The sequence below is a fragment of the Hetaerina americana genome, unplaced genomic scaffold, assembly GCF_022747635.1.
Source record: "Hetaerina americana unplaced genomic scaffold, ioHetAmer1.1.p SCAF_179, whole genome shotgun sequence".
Taxonomy (NCBI): domain Eukaryota; kingdom Metazoa; phylum Arthropoda; class Insecta; order Odonata; family Calopterygidae; genus Hetaerina; species Hetaerina americana.
The window spans coordinates 319,545-345,471 of record NW_027286740.1 but is presented as its reverse complement, the minus strand read 5'-3'; the positions used below and the strand labels follow the sequence as shown (position 1 = coordinate 345,471).

At 40.6% G+C, this 25,927-nt stretch overlaps 1 protein-coding gene across 1 annotated transcript in view; it reads right to left on the bottom strand.

Moving 5' to 3' along the window:
• Positions 1 to 5,158: 5,158 nt before the first annotated feature.
• The window catches only part of LOC139687197 (tuberin-like), a 64,454-nt gene continuing 43,685 nt past the window's right edge, over positions 5,159 to 25,927 (bottom strand). Inside the window, exons 23-32 of the mRNA XM_071584320.1 lie at positions 21,717 to 21,904; positions 20,056 to 20,316; positions 18,875 to 19,323; positions 17,706 to 18,126; positions 16,806 to 17,104; positions 12,090 to 12,324; positions 9,636 to 9,755; positions 9,171 to 9,302; positions 8,783 to 8,953; positions 5,159 to 5,656 (exon numbers count right to left, since the gene is read on the bottom strand). Coding sequence (XP_071440421.1) covers positions 5,342 to 5,656; positions 8,783 to 8,953; positions 9,171 to 9,302; positions 9,636 to 9,755; positions 12,090 to 12,324; positions 16,806 to 17,104; positions 17,706 to 18,126; positions 18,875 to 19,323; positions 20,056 to 20,316; positions 21,717 to 21,904 — 2,591 coding nt within the window. The 3' untranslated portion in view covers positions 5,159 to 5,341. The remainder of the gene's footprint in view (positions 5,657 to 8,782; positions 8,954 to 9,170; positions 9,303 to 9,635; positions 9,756 to 12,089; positions 12,325 to 16,805; positions 17,105 to 17,705; positions 18,127 to 18,874; positions 19,324 to 20,055; positions 20,317 to 21,716; positions 21,905 to 25,927) is intronic.

Sequence of the window (25,927 nt, the reverse complement as noted above, 5' to 3'; positions counted from 1 at the left end):
ATGAATATTTTTGTCTACACTACAGCATTAGGCATGGTTATCATAACCTACCATGTAATTTACTGCATTAGTATCTATGATGCTTTCACAAGTCTACAGATCAGAACTGAGGTTCATACCATACTATAGCTTGTGACACGAGGAGGTAACTATAAAGATACTCAATGAACAACCACCAAGTATTCCAAGATGGATTAAGTTCTGGGAATTCAGTAAGATTACTGAATAATTTTGTCATATTTTTAAAACTTCTACACAATAAAATTCCTTATTACGGATGCCGCCTAATGCATACATAAGCACTTTGAAAAATCATTCACAATATAGAAATGTGCAAGATCCATGGTGATCAGAGGCTTGGCAGAATTGGAATTAAGAATGCATGACAATGGACTGTTTGTTATAAAATAAGTTTGATTAAAAAATATAATGACAACCAAATGTAATGAAATTTTCATTCTGTGAAATGATCTCCTGAAATTTTTACAATTACTTGCTTACTTTACATAATAATGTAAAAATCCCGTTCGATTGTGCACAGCTAATTATTTATCAACGTTATTACCTGATTGCTGTCTACAAGAACTACAAGCATAGCTGTGTACCACTTGTACAGCTGTGCTCTCTTCTCTGGGCCCAAAGTTTGGAAAATTGTGCCTCATTACTTAGCTTTGTTCCTTCATTAATTAAAAGCCTATATTTCCAACACCGAAATCTATCAACAGAATAACAACATGCCGGCTGAAAATATCTCCAAGCATGTGCACATATGCCTGACACTATACTCGTAATTTCAGGATTGTTTTAACGATTGTTCTGAAAAATTTATATGGGCAGGCTTAGCTGAGTTGAAGTACAGTTAAAACCATGATAAAATATCATGAACAAGGTTTCTAAAAAGAAAAATTAAAATGCAATAAAATACTCAATTAAAAAATATCTATTACTACCAGATTACTACTTGTACTTCGGCCAACTCAACTGATACTAAATGACTGTATTTGAGTCAAATAGTCAGTCAAGAGGTTGAAAGTATTGCTGCGTGCATTGGAAATTCAGTGCAATACATATGGGATGAAAATTAGCATAAACAAAGTGTAGGTTATAAGGTTTTCATGAGAGAGGAAAGCTAAGTCAAATATTTAAATAGGAGTTCATACACTAAAGCAGGTGGAAAAATTGAAATATCTCTGAAGTGTTTTGTTTCGAAATGGTCAAAACAGTGGAGATATACGAGGTCTGTTCAAACAGTATCACGAATTTTGCATTTTTGGAGGTTCCGTATATATGATTTATGATTTTTTGGTGGTATTATTTTGGTACTTGTCTCTCCCTTATGTCAAAAAGTTCGGCCATTTTGAATGTTCAGTTAATTGATGACAGCCATTTTGCTAGGATGTGTTTTGTGTAGTCTTCTTTTTTGCCTGTTCCAAAAAATGTATCAAAGAATCTGTATCTGTAAAAAACAAAGTTGCGATACCTTTTGAACAGACCTCGTAAAAAGAAGAATTGCAATAGGCAAAGAGGCTTTCACGAGGAGGGAATTGATGATGGGGATGTTGAGTAAGGATGTAAAGAAAAGTCAATTAGAACTTTGATACAGAGCGTAGTTATGTATGGCATGGAAACATACATGGTCTTTGGTGCAAGAGGACAGACGTGGACTGGAGACATTTGACAGGTGGGTGTGGAGATGAATGGAGAAGGTGAAGTGGGCAGAAAGGAAGACAAATGAGGAAGTGCTAGGCATGGTGGGCGAGGAGAGGGGATTGCTGGGAGAAATCATTACGAGACAGGGAAAATGAATGAAGCCCATTTTGATCGGCAGTGGGATGCTGAGGACTGTGACAGAGGGGAAAATGTTAAGCAAGCAAGGAAGGGGCAGGAATAGGGGATAAGGATGTAGGATGGAATGAAGGGAGGAAAGAAGTTTACGGTATAGAAGAGGGACTTATTTTAGTGTTGGATATCAAGACTTTTCTTAGGAGAGGGAAGGAAGGGTATCATTGCACGAGGTCTGTTCAAAACGTATCGTGACTTTTGTGTTTTTTCAAAACTTATTTATTTATTCATGAATATCTATTTTTTTCCCTTCCAAGTAATCCCCATTTGATATTATACACTTGTGCCAACGTTTTTTCCAATCCTCAAAGCACTTCAAAAAATCATTTTTTGGGATCTTGTTCAGCTCCTCCTTCGATGGAGTCTTTATCTCGTCAATCATAGCGCAGCGTGGTCCTTTCTTGGGCCTCTTCAGTTTCGGGAATAAGAAAAAGTCACAGGGAGCCAGATCTGGGGAATACCATGGCTGCGGCAGCATTAGTGTGTTGTTTTTGGCATGTAAGTAACGATGTGTGAGCAGGGGTGTTGTCATGGTGCAAAAGCCAATTTTTGATCTTCCACAAATCTGGGTGTTTGTGACGGATTGCTTTGTGCGTATTGCGCATAACTTGTGGGTAATATTCCTTATTTACCATTCTACCCTGTGGCAAGAACTCATGCTGTACCATGCTCCTGCAATCAAAGAAAACTGTAAACAAAACTTTCACAATCAACCGAACTTGGCGTGCCTTTTTCGGTCTTGACCCCTGCTGCAGCTTCCATTGGGATGATTGAGCTTTAGTTTCCACGTCATAACCATAAACCCGTGAGTCGTCACCAGTTATGACCCTCTGGAGCAAATTTGGGTGATTGTGGACGGAGTCCAACACCTAACATTAGCAATGTTTTCATAGCGTTGCTGTTTTTGGTCGAAATTGAGCAATTTTGGTACGAATTTCACGGCGACCCATGCAATGCCCAAATCATTAGTAAAAATAGAATGGCACAAGCCAATGGATATGTTTAGGTCCTCAGCAACTTCTTTAACAGTGATTTGACGATTGGCCAATGCTATTTTCTTCACTTCATCAATGTTTCCGTCTGTTGTTGACGTGCTCGGGTGTCCGGCACACTCTCCGTTGTTCACATCTTCCCTCTTGAGAACATTTTGTACCACTGATTAACGTTGCTTCGGTCCAAGGAAGCTCCTCCATATGCCACAGTCAACATTCGGAATGCGTCCACGCACTTAATTTTGATTTTCACACAAAATTTGATACAGATTCGTTGATCCATTTTTTGGAACAGGCAAAAATCGAAGATAAGCCAAAACACGTCCAAGCAAAAAATCTGTCAAAAATTAACTGAACATTCGAAATGGCTGAACTTTTCAGCATAAGTGAGAGACATGCTACCTTGATCAAAAAGTTCCCGGAATAACCACCGTGTGGCGCTCCCATCGTTCCGATTTGAGTTCTGTTTTTTTTGTTAAATTGGTACATCTGTTGTTGATATTCCCTTTAAATCTTAGTGTCATAACTTGACATTTGCAAAAGTTACGTAGCCAAGAGTACATCTATCTCTGTGTGTGTTGGCGATTTTTTACAATTGCAGAAATGGATTTAAATTTGCAACAACGAACTTGTATTAAATTTTGCGTAAAAAACGGATTTAGTGGCGCACGGATGTTGGAAATGTTGGAAAAGTGTTTCGGCAACGATTCTCTAAAAAAACGGTCGTTTACCAGTGGCACGAGCGGTTCAGAAGTGGTCGTGAGTCAATCGAAGATGATGAACGCAGTGGCAGACCATCGACATCGAAAGTCGGTGAAAAAATTGATAAAGTAAAAGAAATGTTGGTCAATAACCGCAAATTAACCATCAGAGAAATAGCGGAGGACTTGAACATTGCCTATGGATCCGCCCAAGACATTGTGGTTAATGATTTGGGTTTCCGTCGTGTAGCAGCAAAGTTGGTGCCAAAAGACCTCAATTTCATGCAAAAAAGAGACCGTGTTGACGTCGCAAAAGACATGATTTGCGAGGCTGAATCCGATCCCACATTCATCAAAAGGATCATTACTGGAGACGAGACGTGGGTTTATGAGTACGACACGCAATCCAGACATCAGGCAAGTGAATGGCGTTCACCAAATGAGCCGAGACCAAAAAAACCACGTCGTTTTCAGTCAAAAAAGAAGGCAATGCTGACGGTTTTCATGGATTACAACGGTGTAGTGCATCATGAATTTTTGCCAGAAGGCCAGACAGTAAACAAAGAGTATTATTTGGGCGTTATGAGACGTTTGCGTGAAGCAATTCGCCGAAAGAGACCAGAAATGTGGGCAGAAAACTCGTGGATTTTGCACCAATGATAACGCACCGTCGCACAGTGCTATCATTATTCGTAATTTTTTGACGAAAAATGCAACAAATACCATCCAACAGCCACCGAATTCACCTGATTTGGCTCCCTGTGACTTCTTTCTGTTCAATCGAGTTAAAAAACCATTACGGGGAACGCGTTTTAGCAGCCGAGAGGAAGTAATGGAAAAATCGCAGGAAGCACTGATGGACATACCGAAAACCGAATATAAAAAATGTTTCGAGGATTGGATCAAGCGCTGGCATAAGTGTGTTGCAGTCGATGGGGATTACTTTGAAGGGGACAATATAGATTTAGATGAATAAACTTGTATTTTTAATTTTCTGAATAAATTCCGGGAAATTTTTGATCAAGGTAGTAAGTACCAACATAACAGCACAAGAATATCGAAAATCAAATATATGTAACCAGTGGAAATTCTAAATTCGTGATACTTTTTGAACAGACCTCGTACTGTTGTGTAATCTGTCCATCCAAAAACTACTTGAACAGGTAGAATATCAAGAATAATAATTGATCCATACCTGCACTAAACTTGTACCACTTAGTTAGCCAACATCTTACCCAATTGATTCTACTTATGATTCTGATTACTGCCACTATTAGGATAAACATTTGAACTACATGCGCAGACCTACATTATCATCAAACTTACAATCCTCGGATGGAATTGAAGCAGGAAGATGGAAATTAAGCACATGCAAATGTAATAACACAAATAAGTCAGTTGTCTGATAGCCATATAGAATGTGTAGACAGATTGACAGAATAGTTGTCATAAATTAGGCAGAGTGATGGTAGAGCTTTGATCTCCAGACATCTGATGGTTCTTCAAATTTAAAGTTCAAGAAAATTTACTGAAATGAACATCTTAAGTATCCAAATCAGGAATAAATTAGAATTAGATTCTATAAAAACATTTTATTTTGAATGCAATATACACAATGAACAAAAATATTGATTCTCTGATGTAAAAGAATCCCTCGAACAAATAAACACTTATACAGTCTTAAAATACAGCATTCCTTCTATTTTCACATCTGATATTTTAGCAATAGGTGTGGCGTTTGTCAAATTTCCCATCAGCATTTGGTAGTGATTGGGGAGTTCAGCTTTTGAAGCATGCCCTGTGAATTCATGCGTACTCGGTGAAGTCTTCCATCATAACCCCTCGGCGGGCGTTTCCTGGGAGTCTGTGGCTGACGGTGGTGGTCGCCGCGGCAACGGGGGAGGTGAACTCCGGGCTGAAGGTGGCTACCACGCCTGCGGCACCACTCCCAGAAGTGACCCCATCTCCCCCAGGTGCAACCACGCCTCCACCACCCGAAGGCTGCATCTCCTGCACCACCTTGGCCCTCAAGCGCTTGATCTGCCTCAGCCTCTCCAGCCAATTTGAGGCATAAGGGCTCTGACCCATTGTCTTCAAGCTGCACGAAATAAGAGACGCCAGCTGGAAAAGGCAATGGAAAAATGTGTGAACAATCAAGCTTCCAGTGAGTCTACACAACTGTCTTAATTTTACTTGCCTATTCCCCAGTAAGGAATGGTTGGCATGACGGTCACTGAACACTAAAAAGAGGCATTTCTGGGAATCATAGAACGTATACTTCATTACACCTTCAGTGCAACTCATTTTATCTACGATACTAAATGTAATTACAGTAATATTTTGGATTTTTAACAAAGTAATTGAAAGTACTTAAGGACCACTATGGTGGTAGAAACATACAAAGTAATAAATTCATGTAACGATATTTTTACTATACAGTTTTTAGAGGATACATGAGGTATGTGCAAAAAGTAATGAGACTTAATAATTTCAATTTCAACGGTATAATGCTTCCTAAGTTCTTGCCACAAGGTCAAACGATCAATAAGGGGTACTACTTACCAGTTCAATACTGTTTGCTTGAAGCAATACAAAAAACTCCCATATTTGGGGCAAAACAATTCATGGTTTTGCACCACCATGATGCCTCTTCACTTCACTAATTACCGTTTGCGAATTTTTGGCCAAAAAAAGCTCTCTAATGATATCACAGCCTCCATATTCACTGTGACTTTTTTCTGTTACGGAAAATAAAGAGAACCTTTAAGGGCCATTGTTTTACAAGCGCAGATGAGACTATAATCGCATCGCTGAGAGAGCGAGCCAAAAGCTATACCCGAGATCGGGTTCCAGAAGGGTTTTGGAGATCACCCGTGTTCCTGGGGAGGATCACTTGATAGTGATGGGGGATTGGAACAAAATGGTAGGTAAAAGAAGAGATGGTAGAGAGGTGGGGGACTATAGTTTCGAAACAAGGAATGACCTCAGGGAGAAAGAGAGTTATGCAGGAGACGGGTTAATCATAACAAACACATGGTTCAGACACCACAAAAGGCATAGATATACAAGGAAAATGGCCTTGGATTACGGAAGATATCTGCTATATTATATTATAAGGGTTATATTTAGGAACAGTTCGCAGAGTTTCCTGGGAGCGGATGTGGAATCAGATCAAAATTAAGTGTAGGATCAGATTCCAAAAAGACATGAAAGATGACATAGGTAATGAAATTTGGAAGCATTAACAGGAATGACAGGAAGACAGGTTCAGCACGCTTTAGAGAAAACCATGAGCAAGGGAATGGAGCTGGGTAGCACAGAGGAAAATTCTGAAGGAATAAATGTACTGATATGGAAGGCCACAAAGAAAACTACAGGAACAGTAAATAGGAAAAGGACAAGGAAACCATGGATTACAAATAATTTGTTTAGAAAGATAGATGAGAGAAAGAAATGGAAGAATGAAAATACAGAGTTAGGTAAGGAATTATAAAAATTAGGTAATAAGGAAAGTAAAGTAATATTGAAGTAAAAGGTAAACAAAGGAAGTATGAAAGTATAAATTAAAAGGAAGTATAAAGAGTTAAATAATTAATTGAGATGGGTAAAAAAGAGAACAAAGGAAAGATGCAGGTTGAGGATATGGACATTTTGCAAAGGAAGAGTGACATTGGTGCACTACAAAAGAAGGTCAAAACACTATTAGGAAGTAAGAAGGGAAGATTTGTTTTAACAGTAAGAGATAAGCCATAAAATAATAGTTGACACAGAAAAAATCCAAGAGAGATGGAAGGAATATATAGAAGAACTTTATGGTAAAGAATTAAGGCCAGAAGGGTTAGACATAGAAAGGTCATCAAGTAGTAGTAGTATTTAGGGGAGGCGACCGACTGCTGAGGTCATTTGTGCCATAGGGGATAGATAGGAAAGGATGAAGGGTGGAGAGAAACCCGGCGTCGGTATTAGCCTACTCTTTACGAAAGACGCCAAGAAGGGGTCCACAGCTTAACGTCCCATCCGACGGACGGCGTACTCACTCAAAGTGCCCTCCACTAAGCACCCCAAGTAGGGATACCACTGAAAAATATTCAACACCGCCGGGATTTGAACCCGAGCCCTCTGGGTGGGCAGCCAGTACGGTAGCCACCGCACCAATCCCGATCCCCGAAAGGGCATCAAGGGAGATGAAAACAAATAAGGCCATGGGAGTGGACGACATTCGTATTGAACTACTAAAAGGTTTAGGAAAATATGGGAAGAATAGTGTTTATGGGATAATAGCATTTATAAGAGAGGAATGCAGCTGAAAGACTACATCAGATCTGCTTTAGTTCCTTCCCAAAAAGACATGGAATGGTCAACATGGAAGACACATTCCTTTTCTTGAAGAAATTTTTGTGTTCACTCAAGTACCTCCTGGATGACAAGAGTGACTTTATGCCAGACGTCTCCCACTTGGAAGAAGACTCGATAGACGCTGGAGACACTAGAGAATGACCAGTATTCCAAGAACAACATTCAATTAGCTAATGCTCTCAAGTGCTTCCCTCCCATTACCCCTATTCCCCCTTTCCCTACAACACCTATTTCATAAAATTCACACTATTCCAACTAATAGACATGTGAAGATTTCACTGTTCTTTCCTTAACCCTCCCCGCCCAATTTATTGGGCCTATTTTCCCTGGTCATTGCGACCCCCCCCCCCCACCCCCAAGCACCTTAATCTCCTCTTCCCAGGAAAGCCATGCCGGTTATTGGGACTGTGACCACAGTGGCATTTTTTAAAGATGACAATGAAATGTAAAGACTCAAGAGGACAATTTACCATGTTTTCTAATTCTATGCGATGAACAAAACCTTTTAGCCCTGAAACCCCACACCTTCCTACTCCTGTCCAATCCCAAAACACCTTCTTTTGCCCCTTAACTATTGCCTCAAGACAAAATAGTATAAATGTAAATATGGAAGGTAAAGCTCAAAAAAGTACCTGATGATGTTACTGTGCACCTGGATGGTTAGATTAAAACATTAAGTGTAATTAACAAAACCACATTTTTTCTTTCAATAATTTAAAGAGTTAAAAATAATTTTCCACGAGACAAGAGTCACAGAACTAAATACATTGTAATTTGTGAGAAGAAAGTCAAAAAATAGCAGGCCAATTGGGGGTTCATTAGTGAGGGAAAAATTAGCAAATGATAGAAATAATGCAAACAGTAAATGTTCACAGCTGCTGGTTTCCTTACATTAGCATGGAGAGCCAATTGCCGTGCAAGTATGGCCACATTTTGATTGGATATAATTCTTGGCTCACTGTGTCCTATGTGCTCTGCTAGCTCTTCTTTTGTCTTCACAGTTACCTTGTTGGTCCCATGGTCCAAGGGCTGAATTACAACACAGGCATAATTAAACTGACCCTAAATGAAAGACAGAGCAAACATTGCTAAAGAGACATTTGAATATGTTCATATTAAATAAGATGCCACCAAATATGTAAGGAAAAAATGAAATGAATGCATTTGGTTGACTTCATGAGAACAATGAATATTCATAAATCTAGTTTGCCACAAATCTGAGATGTTAATGTATGCATGTGTATCATATATACATACGTGTGCCACTTTCAAAACTTACCTTTACGGTTTGTATATTGTAATCTTCACCGCTTTCATTGTAGACAATTGTTACGTAATCATTTCCTATGTGTTTCTTCTTCTCATTAAATCTCTCAGTAGTCGTCATCAGAGTTGCAACATGAAAAACTATCTGCAATGGCATTTGAATACTCACAATTATATGGCAATGTACAACAAACATAAGCATTCATTACCATGTTTATTTGACAATTATATCCACCTTCTAAATATGCAACTGATGGAGTGAATAAGAGAAGATGACTAAAGTGCGTAACAATGTTCACGCACTGCCATAAACCTGAATGCATCAATGCATCAATACATAATAAAATTACATTAAGTTACAAATACTCATCCTAAGATCCATCCAAAGCAATGCAAAAATTTCATTTGGCGTGCATTTTGGCATTCTTAGGTATGCACGTTACGTGCCAAAACAAATAAGCAGAGTGGTGCACATTACCTGTGTGACATCATCATGCCAAATGTAAGTGAACTTCCCGTCGTTGCCATTCCTGTCCAGGCCACCCAAGAAGAACGTGTGCGGGTCTATGTCGCTCAGACGCACAATGGTGCCCAGCCTCTGCAAAGGACATGTATTGGCAAACAATGGCGCCTCATTTAAACTACATCAATAGTACAGAATAAATTACAATAAGTTCACAGAAACCTACTTTAGATTATTTGTTAACACATAATACCTCAGAACAACGTTTATAAATATTGCAGTTTACAAGGCAATCTCCTATTTAAAATGAACACACCTGCAGTCACATGCAATCAGATTTTCCCCTTTCAAATTTTCAATTGGAGTACTTTTATTCTTTATCAACAGCGCGGGGATCAGGATTGGTATGGTGGCTATTGTACTGGCTTCCCACCCAGAGGACTCGGGTTCAAATCCCAGTGGTGTTGAATATTTTTTTCTGAGGTATCTCGATCCCTACTTGAGGTGCTTTGTGGAGTGCACTTTGAGTGAGTATGCCGTCCGTCGGATGGGACGTTAAGCTGCGGACCCCTTGGGGCCTTTCGTAAAGAGAAGGCTAATGCCGACGCCAGGTTTCTCTCCACCCTTCATCCTTTCCTGTCCATCCCAAATGGCACAAATGACCTCAGCAGTCGGTCGCCTTCCCTAAATACTACTACTATCAACAATGTTTAGGAGGGTCCAAATCGGAATTTTGTTAATTCCGAAGCAGTGTGGGGGAAATGCCCAGACAGTTACTTCAGCAGTCAATCTCTTGGGTGCTCACAAAAGTGAGAGCCCCTGGAAATGAGAGGGAACCTCGGGACGTAGCTCAACAGGCTAAAGCACTCCATCAGGTGATCGAGGGACCCAGGGTCAGGTCTCAACCAAGGGGAATGATTTTTACACTATGATATCCTTGCAACTCAATGTCATTACTATTTGGATGTAGATATCATACATCTGGTACACAAGATCATATCTGCAACGAATTTGTAAACTTAGAGAGCATCATCTAAATGGTTGTATGATATTTATGTAATTTTTGTGAGCTGTCAAACTTAAGAATGGGCCTCTAACAAGTCTCATGAATCACAATTGGCCAATTATTTACAATTCATTTTCAAATGAATAAAGAATGGACTAAGAAAACCAAAGTTGAATTTGGAGGGGATAATAATTTTAATAATACAGCTTCATCGAGCACATTTTGTCATGAGTAGGAGAGACAAGATGCTCTTCATCATGAAGGATTTCCACAAAGTAACACCCTCCATCATTGCATAGTGCATATTTTGTGATTTCCAAAATGTTGTGTAATCGCTGCTAACATTTTTTTTATACTGCCTGAGAAACACACGATGCATCTGAATGAATGTGTACGTTTATAAAATTTCTTTTACCTGCTGTTCATTATTTACAAGATGGCACCATAAAATCAGAACTTAATCACAAAGATAAGGGGCGAGGGGGCATTTAGAGTAAATACTGTGCCTTTGTTTTGCTATGTCAACCTTAAAAAAAAATGGCTTCCATTGATTTCCTTAGAGTAAGACCAAATAATTAATATTTTATAAAAACTTTGAGCATGCTTGATGATACACAGAGATATTTCCAGATGTAATGGTATTCCAAGCCATACGTAAAATGGCCCTGGCTTGTAAGTGTGCTTTGGCAGGGGCTGCCAACCATTTGTGCCATGCTCACTTTTGAATCCTATGGATTCACTGGGAGACAAATCAAAAACATTCGCACTTTGAGTGAGTACGCCGTCCGTCGGATGGGACGTTAAGCTGCGGACCCCGTGGCACCTTTCGTGTAGAGTAGGCTAATGCCGATGCCGGGTTTCTCTCCACCCTTCATCCTTTCCCGTCCATCCCCTATGGCGCAATTGACCTCAGCAGTCGGTCGCCTCCCCTAAATACTACTACTAAGTTCAATTACACATCAAAATAAATAGAATGCGGGAGAGGAACAACTAACACCCCGGATAATCTATAACCTGCCGACAAACAATATTGTTGAGGTCAAGGCTCATGATCCCCACGACACCAGGTTAGTCGGGAAGCAGTGGCGTTTTTGCCATTGCCCACCTAAAGATCATGCTCTCCTGTAAACTGGCACACACTTGAAGTGCGGATACGTGTGAGCCAGCCTCACAGCAAGAAGCCACTCTGACGGAGGAAGAACTAAGTTCTCATGAAAATAAAGCTAGCAGTCTTAAGACTCAGGGTGGGTGTGCCCTTGTTGCGAGGAATGCGTCAAGTGCACTGAATGCTAATTATCACATTCCATATCACATCCAAAAGTTTTACACCCTCCTCTAGAATACCCTCGACACAGATGAATGCATTCTCCCCAGAAAATGAGACTAAGTTAACAGGAAATTAAGTAATGAATTCAGGAAAAAATAAAAACGAGGAAGCAATCATTTAAAAGAATGTGACTTACCTGAAGAAACTCGGCATATCTAAGAGAACCAAACTGATTTCTCAGAATATCTGCTTCGGAATTAGCTTGGCCTGGTCCTACATAGATCACTCCAATCTTGTGAGTTTCATAAGGTGGAATGTAGTCCAGATTCCTTAAACCGATCTTAGCCATTTTACTATTTGATGGCACCAATATAGGCTTTTCAGAGGTGCTGCCAAAGTGAGCATTATGATAGAGTTGCAGGAACACAAAGCTGGAAATGAAGAAATAAAATGAGATCAACACTCGGCAGGGATGTGGTGAGCAGAGCATTGGACTTGTGACCAGGGTTCGATTCCTGCGCATGCCTCTCTGGGCGCCCTCAGCTTCACACAAGCCACAACACAGGCGACACAGGGAATCAGGGACTGGCCCCCCAACCCTACTGATGCGTCCATTTCACACATGCTGTTGGGCTTAGCACAAGGTGAACTTCACACTCACCTATCAAAGCAACCCTTGGTTGATTAATGCTGTTATCACTTCACAGAGGCATTTTGAGGGATTATCACTCGAAGGAATATTTTACAATTATGGAAAAAACTATGAGAAAATTCTCTAAATAGCAGATTGTCACTAATCCCCACCTATGATAGAACACTATAAAAAGCTGTTTAGATATGCTAACAGACTGGGAAACTGGTGTGTTTTCTAACCAAGCTGTTAACAGAAAGGTCACGGTCAACTATTATGACAACCATCCACACAAAGATGTGAGATAATTCGTCAACCCAAATTTCCCTCCAAATGCTGGTGCTGTCAAGGTTGCTTCCACGATAAATAGCAATTTTTTTACTTACTCTGCTCAGTAAATAATTTCCATGAAAATTTTTCTCACTGTGTTTTTGAAGAAACTGATTGATCTGGATGTTTTTTACCTACGCTGACACAAAGGCACAAGAAATATGTAATATACCCCTTGACTTATTCACTTTGTAATTAATTATGTCACAGCCACAGTGATTCTCAAGATCATCAACAAGAAGAGGGAGAGCAGGGCAAAGGATTACGTTGCGCATTATCAGTTTGGGTTCAAGAACGAGAGAGGCACACCTGAAGTCATTACAGTATTTACATCAATAAACGAGAGGAATATAGAATACAATCAAGTGGTATATAAACGTGATAACTTCAGCCTCAACTTCGTGGAATTCCTTCATGATGAGGGTACAAAAGGAAACTTTGCACTTCCACATAACTTTGTGCGGGAGAGCAAAGTTTTTCTTTCTACGCTCATCAGGTGAGGTACAAGGTCTGTCCAATAAATACGTGAACTGGTGTAAACTGGCGGCCATTGCCAGGACTATAGCCCCACCTAGTAGTGGTGCTGGTTGCCTGAGGGCCCAATGAGCCAGCCGTCTGTGCTTGGCGGATCGTCGAGCTGTGCGTATGGTATGCCTGTTGTGTTAGTTTCCGTCGTCCTTGTTTCACCGTTTGTTTAAAATGGACACCGACGAAATCACGGAGCAATGAATCAACAGCAAGGTTTTGGGAGAAGTGCAGTAAAAAAAAGTATCAAGAAATTACTGACATGTTGACTGCAGCTGTTTACAGTGATAATGCTCGTAAGAAAATATCAGTTTTCAAGTGGATTAGGCATTTTAAAGATGTCCGTCAAGACACCACGGATGACGCAAGGCCGGGACAACCTTCAATCAACTGCATTCGCAACAACACCGATTGCGTGCGGTCCCTTGTCCTTACTGCTTGTCAAAAAACCGTCCGAATGATAGCTGATGAACTGACTTGAGGAAAATCAACAGTGCACACTATTTTAACCAAAAATTTGGGTTTAAAAAAAATGTGTGCAAAAATCGTGCCCAAGCTGCCGACGCCAGATCAAAAGTTGAAAAGAGTTACTGACTGGAATAATTCATTTGAAAATGACGCTGGGTTTCTCAATAGGGTAATCACTGGTGACAAATCATGGTTTTACAAGTATGACATTGAACTAAAATCGCAAAGTAAGGAGTGGGGGGCAAAAGATGAACCTCGAACCAAAAAATCGAGAGAAAACTGATTGAAAATCAAAGCCACGATGCTCCTGGTTGTCTTTGATGTCGAAGTTGTGTCGTTCATCGTGAATTTCTTCCTGAATGACAAACAGTAAATGCAGAGTGTTCTACCTTGAGAGTTCTCAAGCGTATGAGAGATCGCGCGTGATGTGTACGACCGAATTCGACTCGAGGTGATGGATGGACCCCCCTTCACCATGACCACGTGCACCTGTGCATTCAGCAAAGACTGTTTGCCAGTTGCCGGCAAAAAATTCAATCACCTTGATCCTTGATCATCCTCCTTATTGGCCACATCTCAACCCTTGCAAACTTTCCCCGATTTCCAAAATGCAAAAATGTGATGAGGGGACATCACTGGGAAGATGTGGAAGACACAATAAAGCAAGAAACGACGAGACAACTAAAAAGCCTAACTGCCGAGGAGGACTTCCAAGGGTGCTTTAAACCATGGAAAAGAAGATGGAATAGGAGCATAGCAATGAATGGAGAGTACATAGATGGGGACAAAATCGATGTAGACTAAATTTGGCAAAATCAAGTTCTTATGGCCTCAGTTTGAATATTTATTGGACAGACCTTGAACGTCTTTTTCTTAGATTTAGAAAAGGCATTTGATAGAGTGAAATGGGAAAAACTAATCATTATATTGCAGAAAATAGGAATAGATTGGAGGGACAGGAGGCTGATCCGCAACCTTTATATGTCTCAGACTGCTCAGGTGCGAGTGGGGAACGGGGAAACCGGATGGGCAGTGTTAGGAAGAGGTGTAAGGCAGGGTTGCCCATTATCACCGCTGCTGTTCAACCTGTATGTAGAGTAAATAGATAAAGAACGTACTACGGCCGAATGAATGGAATGAATATAAAACCCTTAAGAGTACAGCTTTGGGTTTTATATTCATTCCTGTATGTAGAGGAAATGATTACGGAGGCATGGGAAGAACTGGAGGTAGGAATGAAAGTGGCTGGGGAATTTGTAAAGTCAGTTGGATTCACTGTTGACCAAGCTTTAGTCTGCCAGTCAGCCAAGGCATGGCATGCATTGATGAGGAGAGAATTGATGACAGGAATGTTGAGTAAGGATGTTAAGAAAAGGTTTGTCAAATCTTTGATTTGGAGCGTAGTTACATACAGTATGGAAACGTGGTAATTGAAGCAGGAGGATAGGCGTAGATTGGAGGCTTTTGAAATGTGGGTGTGGAGAAGGATGGCGAAGGTGAAATGGACCGAAAGGGAAACAAATGAGGAGGTACTGGGTATGGTGGGCTAGGAGAGGGGACTGTTGGGGGAAATCATGAGGAGGCAGGGAAAATGGATGAAGGGCATATTAAGTGGCAGTGGGAAGTTAAAGACTGTGAGAAAGGGGAGAATGTTAGGCAAGGGGGGAAGGGGCAGGAATAGGGGATAGGGATGTTGGGCGGAATGGACGGCGATGGAATATATGCAGAAGAGAAGATGGGCCTATTGCGAGGTTGAAAGTCAGGTCGTATTTGGTTAACAAAGACAAGGGAATTGCCACTGTGCTTTTAGGTAGCTTGTGCCCATCAAAAACTGACCTAAAGCGGTAGATTACCAAAAATAATAATAATTCATTATATATTTGACATACAAACATACACTGCATTAAATGTGTCATATACTTTCTGAAATAAACTCACCACTCAAAATGAATTTTTAAGTAATTACACATGTCAACGTACCCACAGACATAGTATATGCCTGATTTATTCAAAAACAGAGCCTGATACTTCTTCTATTGTTACTGGTAAGAAGTAAATAGTTTGAAATCAAGTTTCATTGGCTGATTTATTTACAGTGACTGTCGCCTTAATTTTTTTGGAACTGTGGCAATAAGCACCCAATAAACCATGAGGTAATATTCAATCCATTATCATTCACATATCTCATTCCTGGGGATTAAAACCTTTTAACTGACATGGACGTTCCACTCAAGCAATCTCATCCATCCGATTTGCCCTACAATTCGCATTAACTGTGACCATTAAGGGGTTTTATCCCCTGGGACCAAATCAGCACACTGAATTGCACCCTGACCACCTATGCTTAGATTACAAATGCAGTCATGTGAGGACATGCACGATAACCTGATGACGCAGGAAGTTAGCACTCAACAATCCAGCTTTTTCGTTTATTTCATTTTAATTAGTGAGAAAAACTGGACAATCTGATGAAAAATTACCAATCACGCCTTCTTTTATAAAACACCAGGGCACCTTAGGTGCCATATTGCGTCAAAGAGAACAGAAGGGAAAAAAAATGAGGCGATTATATTTTGATTCCTCGGCCGAATAAAGGCAGGTGGAACGGACACAGGATGTGGGGGCCAGTTCCTATGACCTCTGCTTCCGCCCTGCACTTCTGGCAACTAGGAAATCATAGGGCTTGGATATTACGTGGGGCTGCCCAATATCATCTGGGATCTTAACCTAGCACTCCTCCTAAGCCTGCAGCCAAATGTCATAACCACCACACCAACATAAGGGGCAAATGGGTGGGCTACAGTACATAAAGAGGGATGTAATACTGAAGAGTTACCAGGTTGCAGGGGATTAACACTCGAGAAGAAAGGAAGGCTGGAGTCAATCAATCTTTGCTCACAAGGACTAAGGAATGGACGAACATCTACCAGTCGAAGAATTCAAAAGAAGTCAGCATACCTAGGATTGATACCGGTTCGTGGGGCTTCCTTGGCCATGGACCCACTGCCACCCCTGGGGGAGGTGCCGCCCACGCGGGATGCAGAGAAATCCCACTCCACCCGTGGCTTCCTCACTGGGCTCATCACTGAGATGGTGTGTCCCCTGTCCCTCTTGAATGCCAGGGGTGGCAGTGACGAGGGGTCGGGACGTGCACCCCCTGCAGGTTGCTGACTTGAGCTGCCCTCTGTGTTCGACCCCATCTGCTGACTGGACCCACTTATGGCATCCTCCTTCCGGTTCGCTGCCGAAGGCTTCAACTAATGAAAGATTCCAGAACAAGTGGTGGTATTATCATTGTATATCGATTGGCTTCTTCACAGAGTTCTTTTCAGCACTACCTGCAGTCCATAGCTCAGGGATATATATGCTTCGGTGAAAACAATTGCAAAAAATATCTTCACAAGGCAATTCATGGGGTGATGAATGTATTTTCTTCCAAACTTGCAGATAATTGCAGATCTGATATTAAAAAAAAACTCCTCATTCTTGATTTCTAAAAATTCTTGAATTCCAATAATTTTATTTATGAGGACAGCAGATGCATGGCATGGAATGTTTACATAGATGGCATTTATTGAATTACAAAAACATTGACGTAAATGTCCTAAAATTTCTCTTGTCCAGTAAAATTCCTTCATTTTACAGTCTGCAGTGATCCTGGGCAACTCCCTGTGTCTTACCGAGATAAAACTAACGTCATGATTGTGCAGGACAACAATAAAACCAATTAATTACAATCAATGGGTAGTGGCAGAGGTGGAAGTATGTATCCATTGAGTTTCCAGCACAACTGGCACCAATCAGTTACTTCCTGGAATTGGATCAATTAGAAGGTAGAATTGAACCCGTCCGACTCACCTTTGAATAGACTTCACTGGCGAGTGTGGCCGTTTTAGCCGCCGCCAACACTGCATGAGAAGCAAGGAGATCCTGGATTGGTGCAGCGGGCACAGTGGGAGACCTCAGGCCATCCTGCCCTCCTCCCACCCTTGTGACCCTGGCGTTGCTCGACACGAGGACTGAGGAGGATGAGGAGGAGGAGGCGGCGGGAGTGGAGGCAGCGGAGGGGCTCCTCCCGGGAAGGGGAGCGTCGGTGCCTGCGGTGGGCTGTAGGTTAGATGAGCGTGGAGGGGCCATGACGGTAGCAGGAGTGGGGGCAGTGAGACCTGGGGCCGAGCCCACGGTACTTCTTGTCACCTCCTGGTTCAGGAGCATGGACGTCCTGGGAGGTGTCGTGCCAGGACCAAATATTTCCTCTGGGATTGCCTCGTAGCTGACCCTGTGGCACGTGTGGTTCATAAGACTTCTAACAAAAATGTTTTCATGCATTTTTCAAAAACTACATTCATTTCATAGATAAAGTTACACAGCACGCAGAAAATGAAATATGCCTGTATATATATATATATATATATATATATATATATATATATATATATATATATATATATATATATATATATATATACAACAGCGATTCTATCTATCATTTTCAGAACAGGAAATATTATCAGAAACTAAATTCCAATGTTTTGCCTTAATTACAGGAATTTCAAAAGATGGCACATCATACAATAACATACATCACATTATAACAAGAATACTTCAATTCAATGTTTGTCAGATGACAAGATTCCTGTACCTCGGAGAATCTACAGTTTTACAATCATTGTTATCTTTGTTGAAATAATTTTTAATACAATTTTTCACTCAACATTGCCTTATAGGTCTGTGCTAACAATAAATTTTGAATCATCCCATTCTCACAAGCTTTGTTTGAGACCCCCCGAATTCAGCAAGGACGTACTTAAAATATTTCATTCGGGAATAATACAAATGAGCAACAAGTTATTAAATTGAAAACATTGAAGAGTGAAAACTAATAATAGACCATCATAGCTTTAGTTGACTCAAAGGCTACTTCTAATAATAATCCAATCATTATTCCCTCTGTCTGGTTCCTTAGCTTTTGGGTCCCTCAGTCATAAGAGCAATGCTCACTGGTTGAGAGTGACATCACACCTCACCTGGTGTCCTTGGTCAAGGGGATGGGCTTGTTGAGCTTCTTGGGTTCTGGTGGGCAGGGTGCCTCCGGCTTGCCATCCGCCATCCACCTCTCACCAGAGGCCGCCATGCCAGATTCCACTGGGTCACCAACGGCACCCCCCCCTGCAATCACCATGTGCGTGGTTTCACTGGCACCATCCCTCTCGTGAGCAAAGGGCGATGCTGCGAGGAAGGGGTTTCGCCAGTTGCTGTTCATCTCTGGGCTGGAGTTGGAGCGGCGCACTGGATTGCGGGCACGCCCCTCAATGGCAACAGCCACCGATGGGGACGCACGGCCCCTGACGCCCTCCTCCTCCACACCCCCCAATGGGTACGCTTCCCCCTCCTCACACTCCCCCTCGTGCTCCATGGAGTCATCCTCCTTATCAACCTCCTTCTCGGCTTTCCTCCCGGTCACCTTTGCAGATCCCTTGGGTGAAACACACTCATCACTGGCCTTCTCCAGATTTCAATGCAAAAAATAGTTCAAGGTGAGATGCCTGTCCAACGCAGTTATCTTTCCATGGCTCATTCTATACCTCAACACACAAATCATAGTTATCCACACTTTTGATAGCCAGGCCAGAAAATACTTCTTTCGGTTCCAAAATACTTATCTTCGATTGAAAATTAAATGAAATATAGACATGGGTTTCATTGATTCTTTAATCTATTGAACATACTGGCACTGTTGGTCAATGCTTAAGATTGAATGAACAATGAGAGATGAAGAATTACACATGCGAGCAGACGAGGGAAAGGCAACATGGAGCAGGATAAGTGAAGGAAGAAACAGACATACATAGAGGGCACACCTTGAGACAAAATGAATTTTTTAGAAAGATAACAGAAGGGAAGGTTCCCCAAGGAATACCCGAGCGGCAGGTGCATGTGGCCAAGTAAAGAGGAATGTGCGAGGAAGCAGAGCATCCATCAGGGTGTGCACAAAGGGGTCAAATGCATAATAAACGGAGAAGAGTGGAGGCGTGCGGTCAGCAGTGATCCACTGCCGAGTGAAATACTATTGATGAAGTCTATCTTATAGAGAATTCTGAATAGACACCAAATATTAAAGCTTCGACATTACTGCTGTACAATGTGCTAAGTGACATGGCCAAGGCACTAGTCATGAATCACCTCAAGATTTCACACAATGGCAAACCTGTAATTCGTCTTCCTTGATGGAGATGGAGTCACTCTTCTGACTGCTTCCCGAGTTCTGCCGGTCTATGGGAACCGTGGCAGGCGGGTGCTGCCCCAGTCCACTGCTGCTGTGCATGTGAGGAGACGGGCTGCTCCTCTTGGAGTGCAGTGGGGAGGGGGATGGCATGGGACTCGGGCCGAGGTGGCTCGCTCCGCCCTGTCCCACTTGGAAGGATGCGCTCACATCGGATGCCTGGTCGAAGTGGTGGTCCAGTATGGCCTACGGCACAAGGGCGGTAGTCATCAATGACAATCAAGGAAATAGACAAACAGAAACCACAGAAAGTGGAGAAGGATGTTGCGGGAGACGGAGCTGTCTCTTGCCTCAGTGAGCAGCAAAAGCCACCAAGTGTGCATTTAACTTCCATAAAAGTATTTTTAAAAAATAATTTGCATTTAAAACAACAATTAAAATTGTACAAAATGTTTACCATTCTTGTTTGACATGTTACTTAATTTTTTCAGAGTATACATTTTCCATCTTTAGAGATGAAAACCATTTTTCCAATAATATACACCAAACATTTTGTGGAATAATGTTGCAATTTTGAAATTCCTCTGTGCTTGTATTTGAATGCTGTGTTGCTTTGGACAGGTTAAGCTGGGATACCATAGCAAGTTATGAGAAATTACAAAGATTCGGAAAGACCATCTCACGCTGCTATTTTGTGCCAATGCTAGCAACAATTTGAAAATTAAACCACTGCATTTTACCATTTGGAAACTCCACTAGCAATTAAAGGAGTGTTAATCCCCGCAGAGCAGGCTATATGTGATTTGTTTTCAGCAAACTTAATTCACATTCCAGGCAGGTTCATTCCATGATAGAAGAAAAGATGAAGATACTTAACGATACTTAATAATGTATTTATAATTTCCATTGAATAAACCTTAAGCATAATTTTTTTGGCATCACCAAATGACCAAATACACACACATGATGGAATCAATAAGAGCATGGTACTAGTGAGTGTACTGCTGGGGCCATAAGATAATATGGGTCAATAATTAGTACCGTAGTTTTCCTCGGGTGCCTAGTGTTTATTAAAACATGCTTACCATACAGTTACCAGTGAGTTTGAAATAATTGTGTTTTCACTGCATTGGTTTAACATATATGTCAACTTTTGAGCAATGAGTAAACATAAAACTGTGTAAGCTGAATTGCAAATGGGCATCAAAATGACTTCAGCCGTGAGATTAGATGCAGCTCAATGACTTCAAAGATGTGTGCAAGATGTGCCAGGGATGTACGTACTGCATGGGCATCATTTTGGAAAAGCAGATTAGATTGGCTACATAATGTCCTGATGGGTGTGCAAATATCATTCAGAGACACTCATTTAAAGCCACAGCAGAATTATGCTTGCAACATCAGAGCAAGTTGAAGCTCTCAATAGTGAGGATAGGCAGCATAAAGTCCTTGAAAAAGTCATTTTCTTGCACAAATATCATAAGGATGCTAATTCAGAGGGCACCATTAAACTCTCACACTTGCAGAAATAATAACATCAACCACATTTTCTTTGAATTGGTCATTCTATAAATACTTCAAAAGACAACACAATATATTTACTCATTCAATTCATGAGAAGGTTTTCACATATTATCATAACTTACATCATATTCGCTTTCTCCAAGATTTTCGCTATCAATTCTTTTGTGGCCTGTGACAAAATCTTGAAACTTTTTGTCCTCCTTTGACAGGGATGGCAAGAAGAGAGTGCTGATATCCGCTAGAGGAAAGTCCAGTGGAGAGGTTTGGAAGTAAGCTTGATTTTGAATTCGCATTACCCAAGAGACATCACCTAGAGAGTAAAACAGTTGAATAAAAAGTCATTTTACCTTGTATACACAGAGGATAAAGTGAAAGAAATGACTTCACATTACATCCAAGTATTACGCTGGAAAGAGACTCAACTTCATCAATTAGAGTACTTTTGCTCCTAGATATATATGTATTCCAGAGAGTAATTAACATGAACCAGAAAAGTTATTCGCTATTTAAGCATACAGGGAAAAGTACATGGAATTAGTTTAGGATTAAATAATAATTGTTCGAGGGCTACAAACACTTATCAGAATTTTTTTCTAAAGCTACGCGCTACATGGAAGTAAAAATGTAAGGAGAACAAAATTTTAAGAAGAAAATTAGCATACATTTTTTACATTGAATACCTCATCATTTAAATGGATTTACATTTTACGCAAAACTACATTTATATTTTTTAAATGCATAAGAATCACATAATTTATAGATTAAAAGCTTTATGTTTCATTTCTGCTTCAAAATAATTCCTGTCAAATTCTTTGAGCAGCATATAACCATGTATTTTGTGTACTTTTAGCATAGATTACTTGAACCATGCCTATAGTTACATTGCAAGCCAAGACACGGTTCTGTCACCCTCAAATATGTAATTTACATTGAAATCATTTGCAGTACTGTGTACTGGAAACTTCCCTCTCCACTTTTCTGAAAAATTCTGAAGACTAGCCTACACTCTTGAAACCGGCAGCAGTGATGGCGTGATCAGGTGACAAGGTAGAAATGGAAAGCAATAGGATTTCAGCATTTCTACACGCTCATTCAAATAGCTTTACTCCTGATGGTTTCCATAGCTATACTCATTACACAGCCTTGTGCTTCCCCATCGGCTATCTAGCATTACTCCTTGCACAAAGAACCATTGTGATTCACTACTGGCTTTTTTATTATTTCTCACTTTTATAAGGTCTTTTCAACAGTAATTTAACTCCATGTCAGTGTACTTTGGAAAATAAAGTTACTCTTTCAATTTTTTGAACAATATTAATTCAAAGCTGAGTGAATAATTTTAAAGGCAGGTTAACAATTATCATTTCAAAGAATATCTTCACTGCTCTTCGCTGTTGGAATATTAAAGCACTCCAAATTGCACAAGAGTGTCGCATAAAATGGCAGACCCCTTAATTTTGAGCCATAGGTAATTATATTTTAGTCCAACGGCATAATCTGGCACACATAAAAAGTTCAATCAGAGCCACAAGAGTTTTGAACAATACCCATTTGAATTGATTGCACGATTATTGTTTTATAAGAGCCTTGAACTCATAAAGATTTCTTTACACTGCCATAACTTAAAAACCAGAGATCATTCCCACACAAAAACGTCAACATTTTTTTCCATGCTATCATAACTACAGTGGCACTGGACAGTTGGAATGTTAATGATCAATAATCTAATAGTCAAGCTGATTCTTAGGCAGAGTAAAATAGAAATATAAATACATTTCTGATAAATGTATCAAAATTCCCAGACCTGACTTTGAATGACTATTCTGGACTCAAAAAATTCTTTTAAATTTGGCAAAAACATAAAAGTTATTTCATAAATATTTATTTTTCTCCAATGTTCAAGAACACTAATTAAAGCCATTTTTATAGTGGGTTGCACCAATTGGTGCTTTTGTTGCCATGGCTGAGAGAAAATATCCTTAAAACTTATCAATTTATGAAGAGTAGTGGCTATCAAATAATGTGGAACCTTGCTTAAAGAGCACCTTGCATAGCGAATAATTTGCTTAATGATAAATAATATAGGTCTCAGAAATGACTCTCTTAAAGAGTGACTTTTTGCATGAAGAGTGAAGAGGAGAGGGGGATACCCAGAATGATTGCTCTCCTGCTGCTTCAGTGTGTTTAGCACTCGGTCCGCTAGCATCTTAGTGTCACTAATGATTACACATTTTTCAGAATTTGTGTTCAGAGAGAAATTCGTAAGGAGAAAGCCTTGAGGGAACGAAAATAACTGTAGAAATGAAAATTAAAATTGTTCAAAAGATGGAATGAGGTGTGAGCATGGCTGACACAGATACATTAGGTCTACATCAGCAATGAGCACTGTCCTCAAGATTAAGGACAAAATTAAGGAGATAGGTGATTCAAAGGAATGGCAAGTACATCTCTGCAATGACTACATATCGCATTCTCAGCAATGCTGAACGGTTGCCTCTCATATGGACAAACAAAAAGCAATTGCAATATGAAACTATTTACAAGGATATCATTTATTGGAAGACAAAAGTGATTTCAGTCAACCTAGTTAATACGAGGGTCATCCGGAAAGTAGTACCCGTTCGTGCCGCATGAAGTGCTGACGACGCGAGTAGCCGCTGGACGAGGTCAGATAGCTTCAGTGGCTTGTCTGCCTTCTCTGAGCCAAGTTGCGTGACGCTAGCATTGCCTGTGTTGTTTCTGTGATTGTTTACAATGTTTAAAAAAATTGAGAACGCCGCCAGTTGTGAAGTGAGGGCAGTGATTAAATTCCTCAATGCAAGAAACGTTCGCCCATGTGATATTCATCGCCAATTAAAGGAGGTGTATGGAGACAATGTAATGGACGAGTCGTCTGTTCGGCGGTGGTGTCGCAACTTCAACATGGGGAGGGGGAACACACATGACGATGAGCGTTCGGGGAGACCGTCTGTCATTACAGACCAACTGGTGAGCTCAGTTGACGAATTCGTGAGGAACGATCGGCGCGTCACAATTGATGACATCTGTGAGCATTTTCCCAATGTTTCTCGAACAATTGTTCATGAAATTGTTAAACACCATCTGCATTATGCAAAAATTTGTGCAAGATGGGTCCCTCGCGTATCTCAATGAGCTGGCGGCGAAGGACTATGCAGCAGGAATACAGAAACTTGTCACACGTTATGACAAATGCCTTAATTTGCTTGGAGATTATGTTGAGAAGTAGTTTAAAGTATCCTCTTTCAAATAAAATTTTTTATGTTTGTTAATATTTACTTTTGTGTCTTTATTTCACGAACGGGTACTACTTTCCGGATGACCCTCGTAAAATGCCTGGATCATCAACAGCCAAAAATAGTGCGATCAAGGGGGAATCTGTGCGTGGCCCGAGAAGTTTAAGAGAAGAACCGGCATCCATGGAATTATGAGACATGGTGAAGCAGCAAGCTCCGAGTCCAAGGTAGTAGGGAACTTAATCGGTGACTTCAGGAAGCTCGTAGATTCAGAGGGTTAGCGGCCACAACGTGTTTATAATTATGACGAGATGGGTCTCCCCTGGAAGATGATGCTGAAGCGAGCCAACATTTGCACACGTAACAGAAGGAAGAGCCACTGCACTGCCCGGCCACAAACCAATGAAAGGCTGTCTCACGCTGATATTTTGTGCCAATTTACGCAATGATCTGAAAACTAAACTCTGCTTGTTTACCATTCAGGAACTCCTCTAGCAATTGATGGAGGGTTAAGTCCAAAACAGCAGACTGAATGTGATGTGGAGATCATGGGAAACTGTGGCATCGTACCATGCATATGAGGCATTGCCCTGTGTGCATGGTACAATGGGGCAGGGGCTACGTATGCCAGGAATTTATTTTAATATAATTCTGAATTGCATTTTAACAAAATTTTGAATGTTAGCAAAAACTAATGCCTCTAGAAATCTTTCAAGTAAAAAGAAATTATGTACATAGCATATATAATGAACTACTTTGATTATTTTGTGCTTTTATGAATCGAGCTCACATTCCTGGTTACTTCAGTCTGCGATAGAATGGAAGGTGAACGTGATCCATGATCCTAAGTAATTTATGCATAATTTGCTTCGAATAAACCTTGTTCAAAATTTATCTTGGAATGAATGTCATATTGCATTGCATGCATTGCATTGCATTGCATGCATTGTCATATTTTACATTAATTTATATGCAAAAATTTGCTTCACTGAACGAGTGTTTTGCTTTATGAGAAAGATCACGGAACGACTTATGCTCCTTGTATGAGGTTCCAATGTAGTACTTAAGTACTTTTTGTA